The sequence below is a fragment of the Penicillium citrinum genome (genome assembly GCF_028827155.1).
Source record: "Penicillium citrinum strain IBT 23319 chromosome Unknown utg000009l:1.0-4274883.0:1.0-4276374.0, whole genome shotgun sequence".
Lineage (NCBI taxonomy): Eukaryota > Fungi > Ascomycota > Eurotiomycetes > Eurotiales > Aspergillaceae > Penicillium > Penicillium citrinum.
In genome coordinates, this window is record NW_026622694.1 from 3,847,730 (window position 1) to 3,873,331 (window position 25,602).

General features: G+C 46.0%; 8 protein-coding genes across 8 annotated transcripts; 3 read left to right on the top strand and 5 right to left on the bottom strand.

Annotated features, from left to right (window-relative positions):
- Positions 1 to 388: 388 nt before the first annotated feature.
- On the bottom strand, positions 389 to 4,993 carry N7469_010917 (putative ABC transporter; the record flags this gene model as incomplete). Its single annotated transcript, XM_056649822.1, has 3 exons — positions 389 to 418; positions 469 to 4,496; positions 4,573 to 4,993. Coding segments are annotated over 3 exons (4,479 nt in total), but the record flags the coding sequence as incomplete, so codon positions are not given.
- Positions 4,994 to 6,616: 1,623 nt separating this feature from the next.
- N7469_010918 (FAD-dependent oxidoreductase) lies at positions 6,617 to 8,403 on the bottom strand (the record flags this gene model as incomplete). Its single annotated transcript, XM_056649823.1, has 2 exons — positions 6,617 to 8,096; positions 8,159 to 8,403. The coding sequence occupies 2 exons, from the start codon at positions 8,401 to 8,403 to the stop codon at positions 6,617 to 6,619; spliced, it is 1,725 nt and encodes a 574-aa protein (XP_056496954.1).
- Positions 8,404 to 10,226: 1,823 nt separating this feature from the next.
- N7469_010919 (SDR family NAD(P)-dependent oxidoreductase) lies at positions 10,227 to 11,230 on the top strand (the record flags this gene model as incomplete). The annotated part of the gene is made up of 4 exons (XM_056649824.1): positions 10,227 to 10,510; positions 10,564 to 10,796; positions 10,855 to 10,956; positions 11,037 to 11,230. 4 exons carry the CDS (start codon positions 10,227 to 10,229, stop codon positions 11,228 to 11,230), a joined length of 813 nt encoding a protein of 270 aa, XP_056496955.1.
- A 1,382-nt stretch (positions 11,231 to 12,612) lies between these two features.
- On the top strand, positions 12,613 to 13,803 carry N7469_010920 (uncharacterized protein; the record flags this gene model as incomplete). Its single annotated transcript, XM_056649825.1, has 4 exons — positions 12,613 to 12,658; positions 12,710 to 13,371; positions 13,428 to 13,554; positions 13,598 to 13,803. 4 exons carry the CDS (start codon positions 12,613 to 12,615, stop codon positions 13,801 to 13,803), a joined length of 1,041 nt encoding a protein of 346 aa, XP_056496956.1.
- Positions 13,804 to 14,292: 489 nt separating this feature from the next.
- On the bottom strand, positions 14,293 to 16,191 carry N7469_010921 (Amino acid/polyamine transporter I; the record flags this gene model as incomplete). The annotated part of the gene is made up of 5 exons (XM_056649826.1): positions 14,293 to 15,541; positions 15,620 to 15,780; positions 15,833 to 15,839; positions 15,887 to 15,944; positions 16,005 to 16,191. The coding sequence occupies 5 exons, from the start codon at positions 16,189 to 16,191 to the stop codon at positions 14,293 to 14,295; spliced, it is 1,662 nt and encodes a 553-aa protein (XP_056496957.1).
- Positions 16,192 to 16,880: 689 nt separating this feature from the next.
- N7469_010922 (aromatic alcohol reductase) lies at positions 16,881 to 18,233 on the bottom strand (the record flags this gene model as incomplete). Its single annotated transcript, XM_056649827.1, has 4 exons — positions 18,121 to 18,233; positions 17,765 to 18,049; positions 17,343 to 17,669; positions 16,881 to 17,258 (listed from the first exon to the last, which is right to left on the bottom strand). Exons 1-4 carry the CDS (start codon positions 18,205 to 18,207, stop codon positions 16,881 to 16,883), a joined length of 1,077 nt encoding a protein of 358 aa, XP_056496958.1. The 5' UTR covers positions 18,208 to 18,233.
- A 3,192-nt stretch (positions 18,234 to 21,425) lies between these two features.
- Positions 21,426 to 22,361, bottom strand: N7469_010923 (uncharacterized protein; the record flags this gene model as incomplete). Its single annotated transcript, XM_056649828.1, has 2 exons — positions 21,426 to 22,217; positions 22,272 to 22,361. 2 exons carry the CDS (start codon positions 22,359 to 22,361, stop codon positions 21,426 to 21,428), a joined length of 882 nt encoding a protein of 293 aa, XP_056496959.1.
- A 2,541-nt stretch (positions 22,362 to 24,902) lies between these two features.
- On the top strand, positions 24,903 to 25,328 carry N7469_010924 (uncharacterized protein; the record flags this gene model as incomplete). The annotated part of the gene is made up of 1 exon (XM_056649829.1): positions 24,903 to 25,328. One exon carries the CDS (start codon positions 24,903 to 24,905, stop codon positions 25,326 to 25,328), a length of 426 nt encoding a protein of 141 aa, XP_056496960.1.
- Between the last annotated feature and the right edge of the window lie 274 nt (positions 25,329 to 25,602).

A 25,602-nucleotide genomic window follows, 5' to 3' on the forward strand; every position in this document is an offset into this window, starting at 1 on the left:
AGTTTGCCTCGGGAGTATAAAGAAAGGCCTTGGGGCTGCGTCGATCGCGCACGGGCAGAACATCGGCGTGGGGGTCGTGGGGAATCTGGGGTGTGGAGAGAATCCACTTTCTTCAAGAAATGATACTATGCATTTCAAGTTCTTATCTACAGTAGATAGCATGGAATTTAACAAAGAAAGATGAAATCTGAGTCAATAAAGGAAGTTAAGTACTTGTACTTTGTTCATGGAAGACTTTTAGGTCGTTTATTCAATCTATCTACTTCTTCCATAGCTATCTTTCCCCCCATGAATCAGACAATTTGATACCTGCGCGGACGTGTTTCATCGTGGCGAAGATGTTGAACGTAAGATACCTTTTCCAAAAGGTTACCGAGATGAATCAGTCTCATCTCCGGTTGAAGTTTAAGAACCGAGACTACTCTCATTAGCATCATATATGTCAAAATACACATTGAATAAACTCACCGCTAGAAACAGAATGATCAAATTAGAGCCAATGTAGGCAATCAAGATACCTAGATCTCTCCATCGATTGTTGAAGTCCATGCTGAAAGTTGCGTAGAATTGATCACCAATCTTATATGCGCAATACTCGCAGGCCTGGGTGGCATTTTTGACGATATACCCAGCTCCTCCATTTTCGAAGAAGGATTGCATATATTCACCACATGTCTGTGTACCAGGGGCATTGAATCGGTTGAGCTCGATATCGGCACAGGAAACATCACGTCCGTGAAGCTCCGTGACAACCATTCCACCGATAAGTCGGGTAAAAGGGTCAAGCTGATAAAGCCAAGCTCGCCAAAATCCCGGAATTTGAGGTTTTGGAATAGCGACTCCACAGAAAAGCGAGAAAATAATCACGATCGGTGGGTTCAGTTGCGAGGCGATGAAGCTGTTGGGTGTTAGGGCTGAGATCATTTGGCCGAGTGTCACGGCAAATGTCTCAGTGATCAAAACCATGAAAAACTGATAGCCGGCACGACTACTCTCCATTTGAAATCCCGGAATATAGTACAACGGTAAAAAGAAGCAGACGGCGCAAATGATGCTATATGGCATTTCTGCAAGAACCAAAGAGAACGCAAAGGCGAATTGGCTGTAAGTTTTGGAGGCAGATTCGCGATAGAATATCAATCGAGATAAATCATACTTGGGCTCAACCTGTTGTAAGATAATTGCTGGAAGCACAGTCACATTGAAAATGACGAAGATTCGATATTGCAGCGAGGAACGGGAGTCATCAAGTTGTAGGAAAGCAAGGCCAGTGATCAGCGCGATAACAACGTGGGTGAATAGTCGCGTGAAGCCGTAATTTCGTGAGCGCCAGAATGATAAATGTGTACGGTGGCCAACTACCTTCACTTGATGCCAAAGTGGAGACGCATATTCCTTTTCAATAATGTTCTTATCTTGGCTGGCTTCTGAACGAACAGCCTGACCACGCTCTGTCTTGATCTGAACGATATCCTTCTTTACAAGCTCGAGCTCCGGGGCAGTTCGCCACACCTCGCCCCAGTCGCGATCACCGAGGCGTCTTGTTTGACCCGCACCAATCGCATCAAGCATCCATTCTGCTGGATTGGCGTCAGTTGGACATTCTGCACCATTGCGACGGAAGTAGTCTAGAAGGATCTGAGAGTCGGGACCAATATCCCCGAAATAAACACATTCCCCTCCTCGTTGCAACAGCAGGAGTCGATCGAAGTTCTCAAAGAGAGCCGAGTTGGGTTGATGAATTGTACAAAGAATAGCCTGCCCAGCTGCAGCCAATTTCTTCAGGAAGCGAACGATGTTGAAAGCAGATTGGCTGTCCAGACCGGAGGTTGGCTCGTCTAAAAATAGAAGCAATTCGGGTTTAGCAGCCAGTTCTACGCCAATTGTGACTCTCTTCCTCTCTTCGACGGAGAGACCAGTCTCCGGCGTCCCTATAATGGCATCCGCCAGGGTTTCAAGTTCAAGCAGGCTGATTATCTCCTCAACGTAGGCATATTTCTCCCACCGAGGAACTTCAAAGGGTTGACGCAAATCAGCGGAGAAGCGCAATGCCTCCCGGACAGTAGCCATTGACTCGTGCACATCCAATTGCTCAGCATAAGAGGTGCTTCTTTGAAATGAAGTTGTGGGCTTTGCCCCATCAACTAAAATATCACCAGTCACCACGCCAATGTTCTTTCGCGAGGCTAAGACATCCAGTAGAGTTGTTTTACCAGCACCTGATGCGCCCATCAAAGCCGTTAGCTTGCCGGGCTGAACGTATCCATATACTGAATTCAGCAACCTTCGCGTACCAGACGGCACGGGAACTTCATATGAAATGTTCTCCCACGTTAGGACTGACTTGGAAGATATTTCGAGATTCGCGTCTGTGTCCACGGTTTTAGACTGGCGTTTTGCCTTTCTCTCTTCCAGCGCTTTATTGAGGTTCCTGCGTTCATCATTTTCTTTCTGGAAGAAGGTGACTGTCTTTCCTCCAGCATTGAATTGTAGTGTCTCGCCAAAGTACAGATTTGTCCCGAGGAAGCCAACGATCAAAGCAAGCATAATCCCGAAATTTCTCCAAAGATCCCCTTTGTAGTAGCTAAATGTCGTGGCAAGATAACTCGAACCGGGAATAATATCTGATCCTGGCTCACCCCCGGCAAGAGTACACGCTTGATGTGCAATATCGTCATATCCAGGGCCACTGGGGATCAGAGAGTCTTGCGTACAAGTCATTGTCAGGCGACTGAACTCATTCACCATCAGAGACGCAAATCCGAGGCCAAATGGATTGATATAATAGATCCATCTCAGCCAGACTTGAGAGCCAGACCATTGGATCAAATACCCAGATGTTAACACAAAGAGAGTAATCACCACAGAAGCAAATTTCATGGCATAGTCAAAGTCAGGGCAGAAGCATCCGATTGTTCTGAAAAGCACAGTCATACAAACGTATCCAGTCAAAATGAAGAGAACGAATGTGAAGAATGCTCCGGCATCAAGGACCAATCCGCACATGAAGTAGACTATTATGCTGAAAATCAGAATTCGTGCTATTGCAAATGTTGTGTCGACCAAGATTTGAGCAATGAAAAGGGCACTTGGTCTATAGAATGTGAATGAGCGGTGCTTATTGACTATGGATCGGCCCATCATAGTGGAAGCAAGCTCCGAGAATGCTTGGAAGCCATTGAAAAGCATACTGATGAATAGCAGACCACCTCGCGTGAATGCACCTGCACTGGTCGTGGGCTGTTTCAGCCAAACAGTTCCCAGTATGATAGCAATGCCAGTCGAAGTGATCCATGAGACTGTAAGTGCGAATTTGTCCTGCCATTTTATTAAGAAGTGTCGTTGCATTAGCGCCCAAATCTGCAGATGTAAAGGAATGGAGTAAACAGAAGTTTTCGGGGTAAGTTTGCGCTTCGCTTCTTGATTGGCGATTTCGAAGTCGTCATATGTTTGCTTTTGCTGCTCAACCTGTGCACGATAGGCTGACATTTCTTCATCAAGTTTCTTGCTGAATGTTGAGCCCTCAAACGCCTCGGCTAAGGCCTGTGGTGTTGAAGGAACATCTTGAGCACTTCTACCGTCTTTGAACTCTCGCTCGAAGGGATCGGTACATCCAGTCACATAGTCTGGTGTGGTTTGCCGAGGTTTCTCTCGAAAGCCGAGCCCTTCAAAGTATGATCGCGCCTCGGTGGTTGGGCCGAAGAACACTTGTCGCCCACTATCAATTACTAGCACCTTGTCAAACTGCTTGTAAATGTTCTCTGATGCCTGATAAAGCGAAACAAAAGTAGTCGTCTTGTAGATGTTGGTCATGATACGCAGTGACTTTGCAAAGTCCAGAGCGGTCGAAGCATCTAACCCACGAGTACTGTTATCCCAAGCCAGCACTGTTGCAGAAGTGACCATCATCTCAGCAATACTGACTCGTCTCCTTTCTCCACCACTGACACCGCGAATGAATTGGTTGCCGATGACCGTATTGGCGGTATGCTCGATGTTGAACATCCGGAGAAGCATGTTGACAACCTTCTCCTTGAACTCAGCCTTCGATACGCCAAATGGTCTCTTTCCCGGGGTTTTGGTATCCAAGGCGAATCCGAGAGTTTGTTTGACGGTCAAGGTGGGCTGGTGAATATCGTCTTCTTGATTGTACACGGCCTCACCGCGAAAGCGTTTGGCAAATGTCTTAGATTCAAACGGACCGTACGTGACTTCTCCATCAATTCCAGTATATCCAAATCTCTGGTTTGCGATGACTTTGAGGAAGGTAGTGCATCCTGATCCTGGTCTTCCAAGGACAAGAACCATTTCACCTGGTCGAGTGACACCGCGAAATCCTTCCAATATGCTGAACTCCTTCCCTTTCTTGCCGTATCCCAGCATGTTCATGATCGTTTCAGGTACATTGAAGAAATCGATGATTGCATCAGGAAATGTTTTGATGAAGGTCTTGACGCCGCCCATTCCTCGTACAGAAAGCTTGTCCCATATCACACCTTCAAAGTCAAAAGTCAGAATAATATACCATAAGTAGTAATAGTGCGTGGACGTGGTTATTTTCTTTTATCTCACCAATGTGTTTGTCTTTGATACCAGCCTCTTCCTCCGCAGCTCTATTTCCCCTAAGAGTAGTTTCCAAATCCCAAGAGCTCTCTGAATCTGTAGAACTTCCTGCCTTTTCGACATCTTCGGTGGTAGCGCTCGGTTTAGAGGTGCGAGATGCTTGTTTAGATAGTCGGCGGGCTTGGTGCGAGATGCTAGAAAATTGGCGGTTCAATTCCTCAAAATCATGCTCGGCTTTTTCCACGTCGACCCCGGCCACAGTCGATGTAACCCCCTGGGGGTTGGAAATACGAAGTTCCTCACGTTGCTGCTCATAGGTGTTGGTGTGCAATGAATCAACTTCGGAATCGGAGGTACCATCTCTGGTTTCGAATTTCTCTTTCTCATCCATACCAATGGTCTCTGGAGATCTTGTAGATGGAAGATAGTTGCTTGAGTGTAAGTTTCAGAGCAATATAGGCCCCACCTCAGGACTCTCAGTCCAAGGTGGTACTATTTGGTTATGACTGTAGATTCAAGATTTGGTCACGGTGGATTGGATCAATTTGTCTTAGAAGAAAGCGTGGCAAGGGATTCGTGCAAACGATCGAGAAGAAAGAAAAAGAACAAAAGGACTGGCAGGGGGAAATGGACTTTTCAACAGCCAAGCACGAACTAAGTGGGAGATACATTTTAGCCTGTGTATAAAGCCCTTAACCCCGGCCGCGGGTCCATCTTCTGTTTCCCACCTACGGGCACTTGTTCGTCTGCCCACTCGGCTCCACCTCAACTGGGGTCTGGAGCCCTTTAGCGTATAAATCGTAGATAACGTGCGAGAGAACCCTTCCATGGAATACAGGAACAAACTAGCGGTGATGAATAAAGCTCGGAATCCGGAGTTCAGTCGATCTTGACTCATCAAATCGGAGTCAAAAATGGGGCCGGGACGGGCGTTGGAGCCTACCATCCTGTCCCTATACCACGCGGCAAAACCCCGGACTACATACAGATACAACGTTGTGGGGGTCCGAGGGAATGGGATATCCTTGAATGCCGGATTGATCTGGCCAATCTCGAGTCAGCGTTGGCTTCATTTGCATTGAGCGTCCGCGTGATATCGGGCTCCCATTTAGGAAACCCTGGTTATTACTCATGTTGACTCAAGCATAACGGAACCATGAGACTAAGATTAACGGGCCCGGGAGTTTCTTTTGAGCCTGAGCAAATATCTTCCCCATCTTGAAACAGAATGCACCTCGGCCTGAAAGTCCACAGATGGGCCACTAATCGTGGAGAATCACTCGGACTGTTCGTAGCCATACATGATGTGGGGGAACCCCAAACTCGAGGCGGGTTGGCGCGACAGTTTATCGCCGTCAAGGGTGCTTTGGCCGAGACTAGTGTGGAGACGGACAGACGCCGTGTTACATTAATAATCGGAAGACTTAACTATTCCGCTGAATTCACGACAAATTCCGCAGTTCAGTCCGAGGTTGGTGTCGTCTGACAATAAATGGAGACTTATGGAAATGGTACTTTGTACAGGGTTGGGCACTAGCATATACAATCATTGAGCTGCATTCCAATGCAGCTCAATGATGGCCCAATGGTGCCAACCCACTGAGATAACCAGATGTGCCTGCGCCCTTCGGAAAATACATGAATAACGTCGGTCCAGTATAGGCCTGGGGTAATTGAGAGCAAGGGTTCATGGCTTGGCAGTGAGTAATTGCGAAAAATAAATTTAATTTCAAGGCATCGTGTCTACTTGACTTGCTGGCTAGCCTGCGGTAAGGTGATCTCTATACTTCTCTTCCTAATAGCTCTTCAATCCTCCTTTTCCATGGTTGTGAACGGTCAAAGTCTTGCGTTGTATGGAGCACTCACTTTCATTGATATCTTGAGCATTATTAGAAATGAACCACATGGGAGACCTTTTGAATTCTTCGAAGGACGAATGATATATGAGCTGCTTTGACATCGTTGATTGACGTGAAGTTGTTGTTGTTTCAGCTTGTATGTATACGGACTGCACCGTACACTTTACTAGCCTAGCATATACAATACACTACTTTCACTGCGAGCTAAATTGTAACCAGTTTGGTTGCCACTGACTCAGACGGCAAAGCCGGCCATCCTGGCACTCTGCCCACTCATCAGATCCGACTGCAGTCTTCGCAAAGAAGATATCGTTTGGATCATACTTTGCCTTGATCTTTCTCAAACTGTGATAATTGCGTCCGTAGAAAGCCTTCTGCCAATTAGGCTGTCGAAAATCGGCCTCATTTAGGTAGGCACCCGAATGAGGAGCAATGGCTTCGAGCTTTGGCATGAAAACTTCGGTCATTTTACGCTGTGACTCAATCATCTCCTCGTAGTTCTGAGAGCCCCATTTCCATGGGGTAGTCAACGTCGTCGCAATAAGAGCATCTCTCCAGGCCGGAAGGACCGAGTTGTGTACATCACCAGCAACTTCACGAGACACGTTCAGGTCCACGCCAATAAATGTCCCGCCATTTTCAGTAATCTCACGATACGCCTTTGTTAGCGCTTCGTTCTTTTTCTCAACCACAGACCGAGGAATAAGCCAGCCAGCGTATTGGGCCTCGCCTACCCCGATTGCGCCTTGTTCGCCCTTGAACTCGCTGTAGTAGCTATCATACTGCGCGGCAGACATTTTATACTGGATGCCGAGACCTCTCAGCCCCTTCAGAAAGGGGCCAAGCAAAGAAACCAACTCTTCTTTTGGGATGTTTGGACCAGTAAGGGGAGAGATGGCAAAGCTAGTGTTGGTATAGAACCAGATACTCATAGCACCAGCATCGACAAGGGCAGGAAGATTGGCATGAAAAATCTCAATAGCCCGGTAAAAAGCATCCTGGGAGATTTTGGCATTGGTGAAGGATAGTTGAAGGCCAGATACTGGTGTGCCGGGGTGCGCTTTAGATGTCATCTCGTAAACAACGCCATAAGTGCCTCCTCCGCCCCCACTCAGAGCCCAAAAGAGATCAGAGTACTCATTGTCGCGTCGAGCAGTGATAAATTTGCCACGGCCATCAATGACTTTCCATTCCAATATCTGATCTGCCGCAAGTCCATAACGCGAGGCAAGGGCCGAGTGCCCCCCCCCCTGGCTATATCCTCCCGCCAGCCCTACAGTGGGACACTCGCCGCCAACAATTTGCAAATTGGCATGTTCAGCTGCCTCGTACGCTTCGAATCCTTGGATACCGGCACCCATAGTCATTGCCCTTCCACGATAGTGATCATCTTTGTAATCATGGATCTTTAATTGCTTCAAATGGTGGGTCCAAATTCCAAGAGCGCCAGCACCCGTCGATTTACCATTATAATCATGACCAGTGTTTCTCACAACTAAACGGATATTGTGTTTTGTTGCAAATCGAATAGCTTTCGAAATATGAGCTGGCTCCGAAACATTGACTGTATAAGCAACGTAATTGCCCAGGGTACAAGGCTTAGATACGGGGTTATAGGGATCGCAAGTCCCGTTTGCGAAGAAGGGCGCCATGACGGAAGAGGAGGATTCATAGCTAGAAAAAAAAACGTTGTTGAGTATTCTCTTCGTCCTCAATTGCCTTGGTCATTAACTTACTGCTCCTCCGGAAGTTGCCAGCCCTGTTTTAGTTTCGAGCACTTCTTTGCATCGTAGTTGGGAGAATGGCAAGGGGTACCAAGGGGTACTGTCTTCACCAACCGGCCATCTACAGACTGGTTGAACTGAGTCCAAACATCTACAGAAGGCCAGCACGAATCACCTGGGAAGCAACGGCATGCCGAGCTTGAGGCCTGAACCAAAGCTGCCCAAAGGGATGCCAAAAAACATGCTTTGACAAGCATGGTTCTTCAAGGTGACAATTTCCTCTGTCAATCGAGATGCATTGAGGGAATGTGCGAGAAACACAGGTGATGGAAGCTGGCATATTCTAGCGTGTTTCGGTTATAAAGGTGTGCGAGCGCAGTGCAGCCCACAAGTGCGAGCCGGGCGTGCGAACAAAGTATCTTGCAAGGCTGTAGAGTACATAAAAAGGAGCCAAAGAGTAGTGTAAGCCATTGTTATTTGCCAGGAGTTATCGGCCCACCTTTATATGGGGCTTTCACTGATACGTTGTAACGTTTTGACCGCGATCTGCAAATGGGGCTGAATCCGCCCCTCGGACGTGTCAGTGGTTGCTCAAGCCATGATAGCTATCAATATTGCCCTTTCAACTCAGAAACTCTGAATAAATGGGAGTTCGGTGTATCTTGTAGATATTAATAGGAAAAAGTTTTCATTTTGTCATTGCAGTATTTGGCTGGCCGTTGCGCTCTTCTAATTCTGCATACAATTTTGGTACTACGTGCCAAAATTTTTTCGAGGCTGTACTTAGTACTAGAATGAATGTGATCTTCAAGATGGGTCCTGTCGATGTTCTGTCACACGATCATCTAGTGTCTTCCCATAGCATCCGAGTTCATTCTATATTCCAGTCCGTACTACGGTAATATTAGTTCATCTAAGGCAGTACTTCGACTGCTACTAGCAGTAGCCAACTACTAGAAGTAGTTGGCTACATAATCCAGGTTCGTGCCAGCAAAGCAAGAAAGAGCAGACTGAATTTGTAAACACAAGTGCTTTGGAAAGTACGAATGCATACAGCTATAGCAATTACCACTACAAAAAATACCTGACGCGTGAACCCAAGGGCAAACCTTGAAGGGAAATATTGGAAAGGGTTTGATGTTCAACCTTCAGATATTTCTATCGATTTAATCGACATCAGAGGATATCGGTACCTTCATGTTAAGAAAGTCTCCTGAGAGGTAGCAGTTTTGGACGATGACCGTCTACAGCCGATCAAGTGTCATGCTTCCTTGAGTATGCTATTCATCCCAGGGATAGCGAACTTTGGAATCACCAATCCTTGCATCTTAATTCGGTTATTTCCCGAAAGCCAATTTTCCTTTCAAGGATCAATTGGCTGGACTTAGGCTCGCTAGGTATTCATATCATCATAGGAAACCCTCCTCTCAGTAAGGTTGTTGCCGTCTATTGAATTTTTTGTAAGGTTGCAAAATGCCATATCAAACACGGCACTTTGGCAGCTGAACCTTCCAAAGTCAACTTTGGCCTCACTCTTGCCAAGTGACAGAACGCAATAGTAAAGTACTCGTTCGATATTAGCTTCCTGACTAGAATTATGATGCGGACCACAATCTTGGTGCCATAAAGCTCCTGGAACCCCGCTTCTGGACTTGGTCCTAAGCTCGGAGAGAAATCCGGCTCATGTATCTTGCAGTACATACTGTATCAGTCCATAAGCACAACGATTCCCAATTGATGCGATCTGGTACTACTATTCGTAGTAGCATGAAATAGAAATTGGAATGATATACGGTCGATTATATCTCTGAACTCTCTTGAAAAAGGAGAATAAGATACATTTAGCCCTAACAACTCTGCAGGCTCAACATAAGTTGAAATCCATGCTTGACGTACAACTTCCTGCGGTGCTTCTCAATGCCTAAATTGATTTGAATAAGAGATACCTCTACCCCTCTCGATTTCGGTCGACTGCACTCCGATATCATGTGCACCGCCCATTGTCTATAAATGTTGTCTGAAGGTTGATCTAATATGATAGCTTATTCTCTTAAGTTATAAGATTCAAATATTCATCCCAATGAATTCTCGCCTTCATAATAAAGTTGCAATAATCACCGGCTCCTCGTCAGGACTTGGCAGGGCTATATCGTTGCGATATGCCCAAGAGGGTGCCAAAATTGTCTGTTCTGATCTCAGGCCAACCGCCCGACTTGACTTAGGAGGTGAGCAAGAAATTGATACACACGAATTGATCAAGGAGAATGGAGGAGAGGCTATATTTGTCAAGGCCGATGTTGGCGTTGCCAGTGACATGGAAGCACTTGTCCGTGCTGGAGTTGCAGAATATGGAAGAATAGACATGTAAGTTTTATATTCCAATTAAGTCTAGCAAGCGTTGATAAGTAATTCTCTAGCCTTGTTAACAATGCTGGAGTGGGCTTAGAGGCCCTTCGTCCGCCAGCGATGTGTCATGAAACCGATGAAAGCGTATGGGATACAACCATGAGAATTAATTCCAAATCTATATTCTTGGGATGCAAGTACGCGATCCAGCAAATGCTTACCCAAGAACCACATACAAGTGGGGACAGAGGGTGGATAATCAACATTTCGTCCATCATGGCGCTTATTGGAGGCCCTGGAAACCGTACGCTAAGTTGGGCTGGTTGGTGACTGAGAGAAATGGTTACTTACAAAAAGCATAGCATCATACTGCGCTTCTAAAGGGGCAGTGAGCAGTCTGACCCGGCAGGTTGCCCTCGATTATGCACCTTATAAGATTCATGTGAATGCCATTTGCCCAGGATGTGAGTGTTTCAATGTTATCCACGTTTTTATCCTATTAGAGAGGTAAAGATATACTCACATCTAAATCTTGAATCTCTAGATACACAAACAGCCATATTCATAGAGACAACCGAAGCAGGGACTTCTGTGGAGGATCTGAAGCGGAAGCATCCGTTTAATGGACCTGGGAAGCCAGAAGACATTGCCAAGATGGCTGTTGTACTGGCTAGCGATGACGCATCCTGGGTCACTGGGGTTTCTTGGCCAGTTGATGGTGGCTACACTGCGCGATAATTATTACTGTATATTCTAAAGCTCGCGCTTCTTGAATTTGAGACTATTGGATGAAACTGCGCTATCATTTACATGCAAGACTCTCCGTGTGATGACGAGCAGTCAACAATTCCTCATGGGTCAGTCAAATAGTGTCCAAATCCAATGAGAATTTGGGGTTTGTGGTGATGCTATATCTTTATGATCAATCTTGAGCCGTTCATGATCACTTCGAAGTGATCATGAACGGCGCTCGCCATAATCATAACAATCTTTCTTGCTACTAAGAGTCAATTTCGCTCGACTTTATTTAAATACCAGCCGAAACTATTTCACGATGATCACTGCATGCGTGAAGTGCGCACGTACACTAGTAACAGTATATGTTAAGTGAGGTGACAGTTTTAAGACCGGTCCAGTCTGGAAACCGTGGTCATGATATTACCTGGGGAGAGCCTATCCAGTGGACAAAGTAGAATATAAGGCCAACCCGTTACGAATACTTAGATCAAATAACGTATAACTCTACCATGGATGACAGTAAGATGTGAACTCAGCGAAGATCGAACTTTGAATAGCATATGAGTCTCTGCAGGGCAACGTATGGTCTTCTGTTGTCAAAGAACAGTTGTTACCTCGCCTGTTTTCTTGAATCAAATTAGAAACACGATTTAAGCAGTATAACCTTGTACACCGTCAAAATGGCTTTGTAAGTGACTTTCTTACGGAGAATTTCAATTCGATCCGTCCACCGGAAACCTTCGTGGAATAAGAGAAGACATTTCGAACAAGGCTACCACATACGGTTGCACTTCATTCTCACTTCGTATAGACCAATTGAAACTCATTGACGCTGCAAGGACATTTTCAAGATATAAACCTCCGGTCTCGTCGGGAATTTCTCAAGTATAGTATAGGGTGGCTATTATGGTGTCAATTTATCCATCGCACTTGTCTCTTGAGTATTCTTCGAGTTAAACTTCAAGTTGCTTTTTCCCAATTCCTTTATGAGCCCGTCTTTTCTCGAAATTAGTTCAACCAACAAAGAAATACCCGCTAAAATTCTCATTATTTTCTTTCTTCTCCCTTTAATTCCGCAAGAATACTCGTAAAATATTCTATTTTCCCATCTTCAGATGACAGGAAGACAATTTTTGGCGTTTCCAACTAGTGAGTGTCGGCCATGGCTGCTATCGTTACGATCATCGCAATCATTTATTATCACTGCAGTTTCACTTTCTATGTTCACTGTCAGTTCTTTGAATCAGATTTGCTTGGAGGAATGATCAACTAATCTTGTTATAGGATCTTTTTCTTTATACAATGGTATGAACTCTTTACACAATGGTATGAACTTCTTCGGGGTTATCGACCGTGTCTAAAGGTGATAGATTGTACCCATCATGCCTAGCGCGTTAGTTTCCCGGGCTGGCGTTAACTTCGAAGATAGTAAGTGGCACGCCAGCCGTTGAACAGATATAAGTATCTGACTGTCTAAAGGGGTGTTCTGGAATAGTACCCTTTTAATTGCCGAAGCCGTTGCAACTCTTATTTGCAGTCCAATCTTCGGATACGTCCTCGATGTCTCGGGTACTCGTCAAGGGCCCTATTCAATGGGTTTAATGTTATTGTCTGCCTCGATGGTACTATTCACCGTTTCAGGTTCGGTTCTCTGGTATGTTATTGCCAGAATATCCCAAGGAGCTGCGACTGCGATGGTAACGGTTGCCGGACTTGCGATTGTCACGGATGCGGTGGATAAGAGACAGTTGGGGCAGATGATTGGGTGGATTGGTACGGCGATGACATTGGGTTTTACGTCTGGACCTGTTGTTGGAAGTGTAGTATATGGCATTGGTGGATTTTATGCGGCGTTTGGAATGGGATTTGCTTTGATCATTTTGGACCTTGGGTTACGATTGACTGCTATTGAAAAGAAGATGGTGGAATCTTGGGTTTCATCTGATAACGAGGTGGAAGGGTCTTTTCAAGATGAAGAATATGCCGACAATGGTTACGGTGTAACTCCTAGTTCACTTGTTTCGAAGCCATCGAGGTTTGGGGGAAAATTTGCTCTATTCCAATTATTGCGGCGGCCGGCGATTCTCATAGTCTTATGGGCTGTTACCGTCAGTGCGATTATGACGTCTGCTTTGGACGCAGTGAGTCTTGTTGGAATATTCAACACCCTTCTACACTCATAATTCTGATTTTCTAGACTCTCACTATCTTCGTCGAAGATCTCTTCGAATGGGATGTTCTAGGAGCTGGTCTTATTTTCATCCCCGGCGCTTCAGCGGCAATCTTGCAACCATTTTTCGGTATGGCACATGGCTTGAAGAATGGTGATTACCGATTTCTTGGCTAACTTGAACTGCCTTAATCTAGGCTACCTGACAGATCGTTTCGGATCCCGAATTATTGCCTTCATCAGTTTCCTCGCCTCATCACCCGCCTTAATCCTGCTTCGTCTAGTCGAGGAAAATACTCTTTCCCATAAAGCAATACTCTGTATAATCCTGGCTGTTATTGGAATGTGCGTTGACCTCAGCGAGCCCGCTCTACTCGTTGAACTGCAAAGTGCCCCTAGATGATATGGAAGAAGAGGATCCGGCCGTATTTACTGGTCAAGGGGCGGTTGCGCAGGTGTTTGGTCTTCAAAGTATGGCACATTTTGGCGGGTTTGCTCTGGGTCCGGTAATTGGAGGATTTGTGTCATTTCGGTATGGTTGGAATTTTATGACACTTTTGCTTGGGCTGCTGTCTATCATCACTGCTGTTCCGATGTTACGCCTTAGTAGGCCGGTGACTTATGGTTATGTCAGTGATTCAGAAAGAAGTCGGCTTATTGATTGAAACGGACACTTTGTTCTGCGCTGCACAAATTAGATGACATCCGTGGATGATAGATTCACTGCGTCTATGGCATGGGTATGGGTTGCTAGGCAGTTGGATACTACTGCCTCATACATACAAACGTATCATGCTACAGCTGTTATCCTATGCTATGAACGTTGAGCGAAAACATAAAGGAGTATCTCAATTGAAACAGAACAAACCAAACACCTTTCTACCCTCTAAACTCAAGCATTAAATGGTGCCCTAGTCTGAAAGTCACTCTTTCCAGACCAGAGATCAGTCTCCGTGGGATTGTTGTGCTTGCTCTTTGCTTTGAATTTGTATCCGACATACAACACGATGTATAGAGGAACTGCAACGTAAGCTGCCAAAAACGAGCGATAATTGAACACGGTCTTATCTCCCACGGATTGGATACAGTTAAAAATCATGGTCGACGATATAACGAGACAAAGGAAAAGTCCTAACCAGCTGCCTAGCAGGCCGAAAGAAGCCTTGAAGACTAGAACCGAGTCGGGAATCCCTTGTGCTTTTCGAGCCCGCATGAATGAAATATGGGTGAGGAGAATCGATATCCAAGTTAGAATGCCCAGCATTGTGGCCATCGAGACGAAATATCCAAAGATTCGAGCAGAGTCGCGGCCGACATTGATATAAGCAATTGTTGTCAAAGAGGCGCAGAGAGCAAGTGCAAAGATAGGTACACCCCGTTTGTTAATACGTGAAAGAAACCTCGGAGCACGATGCTTCAGCGATAGATCGCACATTGCTCTTGTAGCTAGAAAGAGGTCGTAGTTTGCTATTGATAAAATGAATAACAAGATGCAGGCATTTAGCAGATGGGGCGCGACTGCTATGTGTGCAAGACATAGTGCGGCAACAAATGGCGATGCAGCTGGATTTTTTGCCTTGCCGTAATAGAAGACATTTTCAATCCAGGCCGCAGAGATCTCTCTCCGAGGAGCCATCATGCCAACGAGAGTGATGCCGAGAAGATGAAAAACAAGAAGTCGATAGAAGGTGTGATTTATAGAGCGAGATATGGCCTTGCGAGTATTAGAAGCTCGTGCCATAATGCCCGACCTCTCGCTTCCGATGTAGGCGAATGCTGCAGGCGATATTGTCCCGCATGCACTAAAGAACCGATGAAGGGCATCTTTGTTTTTCTCGCTTTCGAGATCGTCTTCTTTAAAGTACCGAAATCCTCGAAGATCCCTATCTGGGCCGCCGCCTAGGGCAATCACGAAGGAGAGAATCATGAGAGCAGCCATCACCACTAGCTTGAATGAAGAGACGTAGAACTCGACATGATTAGGTATTCTATTGTTCACATTGTTGAGAATGATGATGCCGAGCAGGAATATCGTTATCCAAACTCCGGGGTTTACGGTATCTGTATCGACCCAGAATGAAACCACAAGGGAGGCCGCGACTAGTTGATTTGGTGTGATGATGGCATACTTTAGCCAGTATCTGCAAGGAATGTAGGTTAGGATATTGAGCGGATCCTTGGGTCCTAGAAAGGAACAAGCTGCTATCTTCTCCACTTACATCCACCCGAGACTGAAGCCCAATGCCGGATCACAGAAGCGAACAGCTTGATCGGCAACGGTATACGGTTGTGGCAGCCAAGCGGTGACCTCTCCAAGGGCCGAGAGGACTAGGTATACCGTGAAGCCAACAACGGAGTATGATATCAAAAGGGCAGCGGGCTGTGTGGTCGTCAGCGGCGGTACTGAGACGAGACTAAATTAATACACTCACGCCACTCCTAGGAGATGTCAGTCTATTTAACTATTTGGGAGAATGAAGGCTTACATCGACATTGCCAGTCCACTTGTCACCATTAGCCCTGTTCCAATAGCAGAGCCTATTGCTGTGACGCATTAGCTCGAGCCACTATACGTTCAGACATTAAGGAAGACAATCTACATACTGATGACACTGATCTGCGTGGTTGTTAGAGATCCGTAGATATCAGCAAACCCCGGCGCAAGTGATGGTGGTTGAACTGCAGTACAAGGCGAGCCGGTCGCTGCTATATCGGGCAAGCCTTCATTGCCAGTGGGCTCGGATTCACCATTAGAGGTAATGCGTCGCCGTGGAATCTCGATGGTCTCCATTCGTTAAGACCCACCAGTTGTAACTGATGAGTGAAGTGAGGACCTATAAAAGACATTGGAAGCGAAAAGACTCGGTGTGGTCGAAGTTTTGTCGTTGCCGTTGCAGGCTCATTCTGGAAGGCACGGCCTACGACTGAACATCACAAGGAGTAGAATAAAGAAGCAGTTTGAGATGAATGGATAAGGCATGTTATCATGAATATTTCCTCTATATATGCAAACGTAACGAGAATCGCCTCCGTAGAGGGGATCAGACAAACTCATATGGAAACAGAAAGAAAAAGGAACAACAGAAGTTCAGGTTGGATGCCAGCAACTCTTAACATTGTCATGAAAGGGCCCGAGAGATGCATTTTGGCGGCCCGGGACAAATGGTACTTCAATTCCAAAGCCCAAAATCGCAAACGCCTGGGAAGAAAAAGAGACAAGACGCCCCGAATGAACCAGCAGGGGCCTCCATTTTTCATTCAAAATAAGAGGAATCGAGAGGTAGTAGAGGTTGGTGGAGGGGAGATGTTCTCAAAAAATCCCTCCAAAGAGACTACCGAGGGTAGAGAGAACGGGAGCCAAGTCACCGTCGCTCCTCCAGCGGTTATCGTCCGCTCCCACACATTCCCCTCTCCCACAGTGGAAGGAGAAGAAGAAAAAAAGAAAAAAAAAGAAAAAAACATGCAGGAAGTTCATGTAATTCATCGCGACATAAGAGAATCGCTGGACTCTGTCCGCGGGAAAATACGAGTGTAGAGGGAGTCGCTGGACTCGGTACGGGGGAAGTGTCGCTGATGCTTCCGGGAAATCACCCGGTCCTGATAGACACCCTTAGCGGATCCGCGAATGACGGACTCGAGGTACTCGCGGAAATCGGTGGGCTTGAACTCGGGATAGAGCTCGGTGGTGAGATGGTAGCCCAGATACTTGGCGTATTCGGGGTTGTTGTCACCTCGGATACCCCATGAGTATTGATATTCAGCGAGGTAGCGAGGGATGAACTTGATAGGGTCGAAGGGGTAGGTTTCACTGGCTTGACGAGCGGCGACAACACGACTGCAGATCGTTTCTTCGGGAACCTGTGTGATAGAAAAAGATTGGAGCGTTAGTCGGATATTCGTGAAAAGGGACTGTTGTCTGTTGATTCAATTCCTAGAACGTACGTAGTTTCGGTCGACCTTCTCCTCGGCCAGTTCCTCCATCAAATCATAGATCTTGTTTTGACTCAGAACCAGGTTATAGGCGAGAACCTTCTTGTTAAGGGTGCGGGGATCAGAAATAATCATCGCCATGTATCGACCAATGTCCCGCAGGTCAGTCAGAGCTGTGGGCATATTTCCATCTCCGATGATCTCGTCGTTGCCGGAGGTCATGGCATAATCAACACGTCCGGAAGGGAGGCGGGGGTAAGAAAGCTGGTACCACCATCCCACATCGACGATGGTGTACGGAAGCCACAGTTGGCGGATTTGGTTGTAGACGATTTCTTTCTATTTGGAGAGAGGAACACAAGTTGATTAGCTCTCTGGTACGACATTTTGCACCACCGGTAGCCCTTCATTTTCCCATTCATTGACTGCCTTACCTCGTCGCGCAACCACATCACACCACCGGGGGGCGCAACAGTGATGAAACCACATGGAATGAAGCGCTTCACGCCTGCTCTTTTCGCCGCCTTGGCCAGCGGGATCTGATCCTGCTGCTCGGCGGGACCGACACAACTGATGACGACCTCGATTTCCGATAGGGCCTCAATCAGGTGCTCTTCGGGGGCCTTCAAGTCACACTTGCGGATCTGTATTCCCTTATCCGACAGTCGTTGAACGGCGGGTTTGTGAACAGACGCCGGGCGGACGAGAGCGATAACTTCCTACAGTAGAGAAGTAAGACGACGATTAGTTTTCAGTCTGGTTTGGGCAGAGATCCAATGGAATTGCGTACAAAGCGACCATCATCAAGTAAACCATTTGCGATGGAACCTCCGGTTTCACCCGCTGCCCCGACCAACAAAACCTGGGTTTTCGACATGTTGGCGGGTCGTTCGATGGATTCCAAAGTGGCGGAGTGTATTTTTACAAATGGAGTTGAGCGAGGGTTGAATATCAAGGGAGAAAGAAAAAAGTGTAAAAAGTAGGGGGGGGGGGGGAGTTGGAGAAGAAAGAAAGAGAGAGAGCGAGAGGAAGAGAGGGAGAGAGAAAGAAAGAGGGAGGAAGCCAACCAGGATGAGCGTTAGTTATAAATTCCCAACTGTTCCCACCCACGGTTGCTACCCACTTTCAGCAAGAGTGTCTGCCATCAGTGGACGATGGGTGGGTCGAGAGTGGATGTTGCTCCCCTCGTTTGAGGGGAGCGATTTAGACGGCACGTCATGAGTGTGATCGTCGATATCTATATACAGTATTACAGTATGTCAGATTATTTACTACAGTTAGTGTATATAAGATTGAGTATAATTAACCAAGTGCAAGTACAGCATTATCTAGAAGTATGAACTCTGTGAGAAATACTCGGCCATCCAACATTCACGACGGCCCGGTGGATTCGGGAGCAAAACCCTTCTTGGTCGGCCTTACGTCATGCTAGACGGCTTCCCGGCTTGGATAAGAATGATGTTTGCAGAGAATCAAATGGAGATTAAATCATGAAAATCTGGATATTACGATATGTCCAGTGATGGCACGTAGTAAGAATGTTGTACAGGGGATACGAATTGTCCGGAGATTGCATCGTGCGATTCAGCCTGACTCGTTTTGGAGTCAGTCTGCCAACTAGTGAGTAGTCGGGAGATATCAGCCAGACCGATCAGCAGCTCGGTCCCTTTAATCACTCATCCCATGATACAGACAAATAGTTACATACTCTACTGGAGTTATGTCTTAGTAGACATGCACCGCTTGAACTAGCGAGTTCACAACCCCCCCCTCCCCCCAACGTCAGAGATCTTCGGATCTGCAGAAGCCTGGAAAACTTGAAGCCAAGTTGTCTGCACAACTTCGGGTTCTGTGACGAAATGGCATTGTGCTGAGTCATGATTTTTACCGGATATGATTGGCGGATACATCCCCTCCCCCCAAAAATCGGAGATTCCCATGGTCATTCACGGTCATCCACGGTCAGCGAATCGGGCGACACTATTTGATGCATGAAAGAGGAGAAGAGATGAAAGAGTTATTCAGTATTGAATATGTTGAGAATCAAATAAAAAGCAACCTTCTGAATTAAAGTAAAAGTTGATCATACTGTACTATGTACTATGTAGTTACTATGTAGACCGCATCTCAATCGGAGCCCTCCATGTGATCCCCAGCCACAGCCGTCTGGTACGGGAGATCGGTGCCTGGCTTGACAATCCTGTTTAGTGGACTTGGTGCCTTAATCGATTCCCCCGTATCCACCCCGGAGCACCGTAGCCCGTTCAACTACCATATTCAATCAGACAAAGCCGCATTGGGAATTCCCTTAAAACTGGAAATTGCTGTCATACTACCAAGGGGTTTAATGGATTACAACTCATTTTCATGTTCACTCCGGATTTCCTCGGACAACATTCTCCCTACATACATTACAGTATTGAGGGGTTATTAGGTGGGGTGGACCGGTTATCTGGAATTCACGCTAGATCAAGTAACTTGTCAAGTCGATCTCGGGCTTTCACCCTGGAACCCCATGGGAAAAGGCTACCCTTTCAACGTGAATCCCGCATGAAAATTGAGAACTCATGGCTTGCCCCCGCGGGTCATGCGGTTGAAATCGCGGGGGAGGTCGTGCGAGGTTCAACTCCACTTCTTATGGGCAGTCTTGTGCGGCCCAAGGGAAGATTTGCGGAGTCGACTTGCAGAATTTCCGTCTAGCCAATGCCAGTATTGCAGGTGCAGTTACTGTACAGTACTGTACATATGTGAGGCAAGATTGTAGAATGCAATGAAATCATCCTGAGTGTCATTGGTCCTGGTCAATTTGAGGCGCCACTATGTGGATCTACTTCATAGTGCAATGTACACATTTGGTAGTATCTGGAGCCCATTCCTCGGCGTTGAAAGTAGTTTTGGTGATGCAGTGTGCGTAGAGTGGAAATAGTATAGATTTGCAGTACATACTACACTGTTGATTAGATGTCACACACCACTATTGTTAAAGGCACCTGAAGAGGCATCTAGCTACTCTGAGTAGGTCACCATACGTTAAACTTGTCTAGTTCGCAATACACCAGTGTACAATAAAAACCATCCATCCACAGAAAAAAAAAAGTATGCAGTCAATTTCATTCATCAAAATAGATTATCCACGATATTCCATTCTTCAAAACCCCCTGCTGAGTATCAGCAATTGGCTCTCCTAATTGCAAATGTATTTTCTACATTTCTATAATAAAAGCCAATAAGTATTCATTTAACACATTATAAAAGTAATGCGGCCCGAAAATGGCATGAAAAAGATGAAGAAAAGAATAGCGTTCATACTTCGAGACATTTTTCAGCTTTCCTCGGATTGCAACGGCTTTCGTCCACCAATGTGTCGTCGTCAGTATTTTCAACCCCTTCGTGTAATGGAACGGCAATGGCCATGACAGCGTAGACGAGAAGAAAGAGTTATCCAGTACTGCATTTAGACACTGATTCACCCACGAGTCTGAATCAGTGTCTAGGCGAAGTGGATATGAGGTTCAACGTAGGTTGCATTTATACTCGAGTCCTAATGTCGGAGTTTTATTACACGTTAAACTGCTAATAGAAGTGCCCAGTGGCAGTTGAGTTGGACAGAGAGCTTGGAGCGTATACCCTTGAAACATACATACACTGTGTTTCAATAAGAAACATGCAACTTTCCGGATATAGAGGTAGGAATCATTGGATGATCCCTACCTTTTTGACTTAAAAGTTTACAGCACTGATAAGCGGGATGATGTGTAAAGACACGATGGAATATGAACCCCATGTAAATATGGCAAAACGTATTTTTAGCGCTTCGAATAAGACGAAATGTCTAGACTGAGAACAAACTCATGGTGAATTCCAAGAAAACTCTAGAAAACTTCTGAGCATTGTAACCTGCACACATTCTGCTCGAAATACTCCGATCATGCAGTATCACAGTACCAATATCCCTATAAATACCTAGATTGATTCGTTACGCAAAATGAATACCACATGAAAAAATACACCGTGGTCTAAAAGACTCAAATCAACCGAATAACCATGACCAGCACGAATCGAAACGCCTCTCTCTCTCTCTCTCTATATGCATCCTTAAAATCCCAGACTCTGCGTCGTTCTGTCCATCCGCATACCAGTTCCAGCTTCCACTTCCCTCTGAAGCTTCCTTACATCCCAGAGCTCTCCACGACAATATAACCGAACGGTCACAGTTGCCCCCTGCTTCAACAAGAGCATTTCCCTCTGCTTCCGACGTTCTTCCATAATGATTGCCCATTTTGCTCGAACCTCCCTGAGTCGCTTGCGACGTGCTGGCCACGCTCGCTTCCACAGAAGAACTTGATGCGTTTTCTCCAGGTTAGAATCATTGGGCCATCCCCATTTCTGCTCTGCTGGAAGCCATCCTTCGGCTTCATCGGTGGTTTCAATATCCTTGCCTGAAGTAAGTCTGTCGATGGCAGCCATCTCCCATTGCCATGAGCGCAGTTCTTGCAAGTCATTCGCGTCACGACAAAGTGTTAATACTCCCCGTCGGGAAAGATAATGTTGACGAATATGATAATCAATCTGGTAGTGAGCGAAAAGAACAGCGGCCTCGGGGTCTGCATTCTTTGTTTCATCGAGAGCTTTGTTCAGATTGGTCTCGACTAGGAGGTAGTAGCGTTCACGCTGAGACATGGAGATTCGACGCCACCATGTCGGGCCTTGGTGCTGTGTCTCATTGTCTAACGGGGAGATATTCTCGTCTCTTGTGCGAGTGTTGACGAAGAATGGCGGGTATTGGCTGGAAACGTAGACGCCGCGACTGATATCGCTCTTCATGATTGCCTCCGTTGTGGTGATTTGACATTTTGTGCAGCTTAGGGCTTCTTCCAGGGCTTCAAGCTGTATAATAGTTTAATCAGCATCACTCGGCGGTCGAATGTTATTCATTCGTACCAGATCTGTCTCTGTAGCCTCGTCCCATGCCTTTTCCATTGCTTGCGCTTCTATGGCATTGTTGGTGCGGTCACCCCAGATACCATACATTTCGTGAGTGTGTTATGAGCTCAACGTTGTTGAAATATATTGGGTATTGTTTGCAGGTGAAAAAGTAGATGGATTCAGAAACGCCTCCGTTTCGAAACGGGTCAAAGGCTCAAGTGATGCGTTCAGTGATACTAGAAGTGAGCTGAGTTGGAATCATCCAAATGAGCATTTTCAAGGTCCTTTTTCTACTTTCTTGATGGAAAATTGTCTGGAAGAACGGTCGGTGCAAGTAATGCGGTGGTGAATGAATAAGATTCACTAGACAAAGCACTGTACAAATGGTCTTTCTTTGTTGTTTCGTCCCGCCACGCCTCGAGAAACAAAGACCGACCAAATGTTAACAGAATACAATGGAGGTCAATGACTTTCGTTCTTTCTTTTTGTCTCGAGAGGTGCCTCCTTTCTCTTGTTTAATAGGAATGATTACACCCTCGGCCATTTGCGAACCCCGCGTCAAATGACATTCTTGGATCTGAGCGTGGCTGATCATCCGTCCCGATGTCCGCCGATGCGGTGAATTGCGTCGTGGGGGGCGTGACGAGGTCAGTGGGTTTGATTTGTTCTCACGGGTTGAATCGCTGCATTGTTGGTCTCAGGATGATAAGTATGGAGTTTATAAATGGTTCTTGATCGCATCCCTGCGTTTCGTGGGGAGGGGAGTGCAGTGTTTAGTGTTTAGTGTTTAGTATGAGGGGGAGAGGGACCTGGCGACCGCGTGGTCCCAGTCCTGGGTGAATCCCTGGCAGGAGGAAATCTTATACTGAATGGATTCGGTATAAGCGGATTGATTGTCCGGTGGAAGAATACGCAGGAGGCCGGGTCATCGATTAGTCTGGGTCCTACGAGTAGCAAAGACTTGTTTTCTGTCATCAAAGACGAAGGCAGCTGGTTCGGAATGAAGACGCGTGCCTTGATATCTGCAAATACTCAAGACAGTATTCCCTCGTGATAGAGTTCGAATTATAGTTGTTGGGGCCGGTGCCTTTGTTTCGTACTCTCCACCATTAATAAGTTCCGGGTCGCCCGTCAATTCTTTATAACGTCTTTTACGATACAGATATGTGTCTGGATTGTCTTCCAGCGGCTCAGACCGGATACGCGCGTGCGTGACTGTAATTCGCCGCTTCAACGGCCTGGCCAGTATATTCGTCAACTTGAACGAATCTGAATAAACATTGTTCAAGTGACGAGACTTGCAGAACTTATTGAATATCCAGTACCCAGGCTGAAGACTAAACGGTCTCCAAAAGAAGCTCTAACTAAATTATGGAAAGTATGAATGGGCGGCGATTTTGGTAACAGGTGTTGATCATAATTCAAAATGACTCCACGTGGTGTCTATAGTCTAGTGCTTCAAAAGAAGGTCTAGTATTTGGAACGATGACGTGCGATATAGAACTCGAAATAGTAGTATGCATATCGAAAGATGTACGAAGTGTTTGGGAGGTCGATGGTGACCTCCGGCTCTCCGCTTTTTCTACAGTGGTGTATCCGCCATTTATTTGTAGACTGTCGGATTCAAATAGCAAACGGTCCTTTCTTAGTCATACCCTGTGAAAAAAGCGCTCTCATGGCCTTGGTTTACCCTCTACTCCTCCGCTCTCTTCCAAGATGAGCGGAGAAGTAGAGGGTGGTTTCGCTCTTGATCTAGTAACCCTAATCATTCTTTCCATGCCTCATTCGGGTCGTTGGTCTTTGTCAGTCCCAAAAAAAAAAAAAATTGATCAATCCTTTGCAAGTAGATTGTATCAAAGGCAAAGCTGTACAACTGAGCATAAACTATTCAAAATTCTCCAGTTTTCCAGCTTTTTTTGCATCTGATCTGACAAGACGCAATTGGCCTGCGATGTGAAAGTATCTTTACAATGTCTCATTGCAGTAAGGAAAGTCTTTAGACGGCGCTCAAATGTATTCGTCCAGTCCTCAATATCTTCCGACCAGAATTCGGGGTTTTCCAATGAGAAGCCACCATGCGGCGCGTGTGAGAATGCCACTGGCGCTGCATATGTAAACTCCCCGTCTACTATACCGACTATACGGAGGTTATAGGCAAGAAGGATATTGGCGGGCCGAAAGTCATGACTCCAGAGTTTGAATGGACCATTCTCATGGTGTGTTCGAAATAATTTCTCATCTTTGGCAAGTTTATGGAAAAATAATCTTGCCACAAATTTCCCTCGACATTCATCGGCAGATTGGACTTCATCATTCGGCTGATATATCAAACACTAGATATTCCTACATTGGGCAATATATGATAATGTTGTTTTGAAAGGACAATGTTTTGTTCACTGAAAATCTACTTTTGTTATTCAAATGCAATTACGACAGTGAAGAAAGCGAGCTCACACAGAAATATTCCCGATTATGGGATATTTCCGTACCGTTACCAATGGGGCCTGATAAGTGAATACTTCGAGACATCTTCGCAGACTGAGCAAACAAACAACTCACATTTCAATCTTTCGAAATAACCACTCTCTATCACCCTCAACCCAACTCTGCAATTCAGCAGCATATTGATCGCTGAGTGCCAGCAATATGCCTGATGCTCCTTTGACATTTCCAATTCTCTGCTTAATAGCCGCATTGATCTTCACCATTCTGCGCAATCTCAACGAGTGCCAACGACTCATTGTGATCTGCTATTACTCCCTCCAACAGTCCTATGTCAGAATCAGAGACGGGATATTTCGGGGATGGCTACGCCTTGGTGACAGAACAGCGCGGGAAAATGAATCTGCATTGCACTATGAGCTCATCACGCATCCAGATATCGACGAAGGGTCTTCCGATAGCGCGTCAGAAAGTTACTCGGAGGGTGAATCACTATCTGCAGATGGACACGTGAAGCGGATACATGGTGAAGATGAAGATGGATGGATTGATATTCTTGTTGACAAGTGTGTTCAACGGATACAACGACATTTCGAGGCTGGTAGTATTGAGATCTATGAACCCTCGTAACTGGAGTTGGGAGGACGGAAGGAATGCACCGAGTACACTTATTCACAGGGGACAATGCTGGGTTAACTACCGGATCTTGTGAACGTGAGAATATACGCACGACCAGCAAATCGTTCTTGGCTTGCTGAAACTATGTCGGCTGCGAACCTGCGGTGGGAGGGACAACGTTAGCACCCCCTGAATGAGTCAATTAATTTAGCTCCTGGATTTGAGATTGATCAATTCATTTTGTTGTATTGTTTTTTCTATCATAAACAGTTCGTCATGCCGTAAA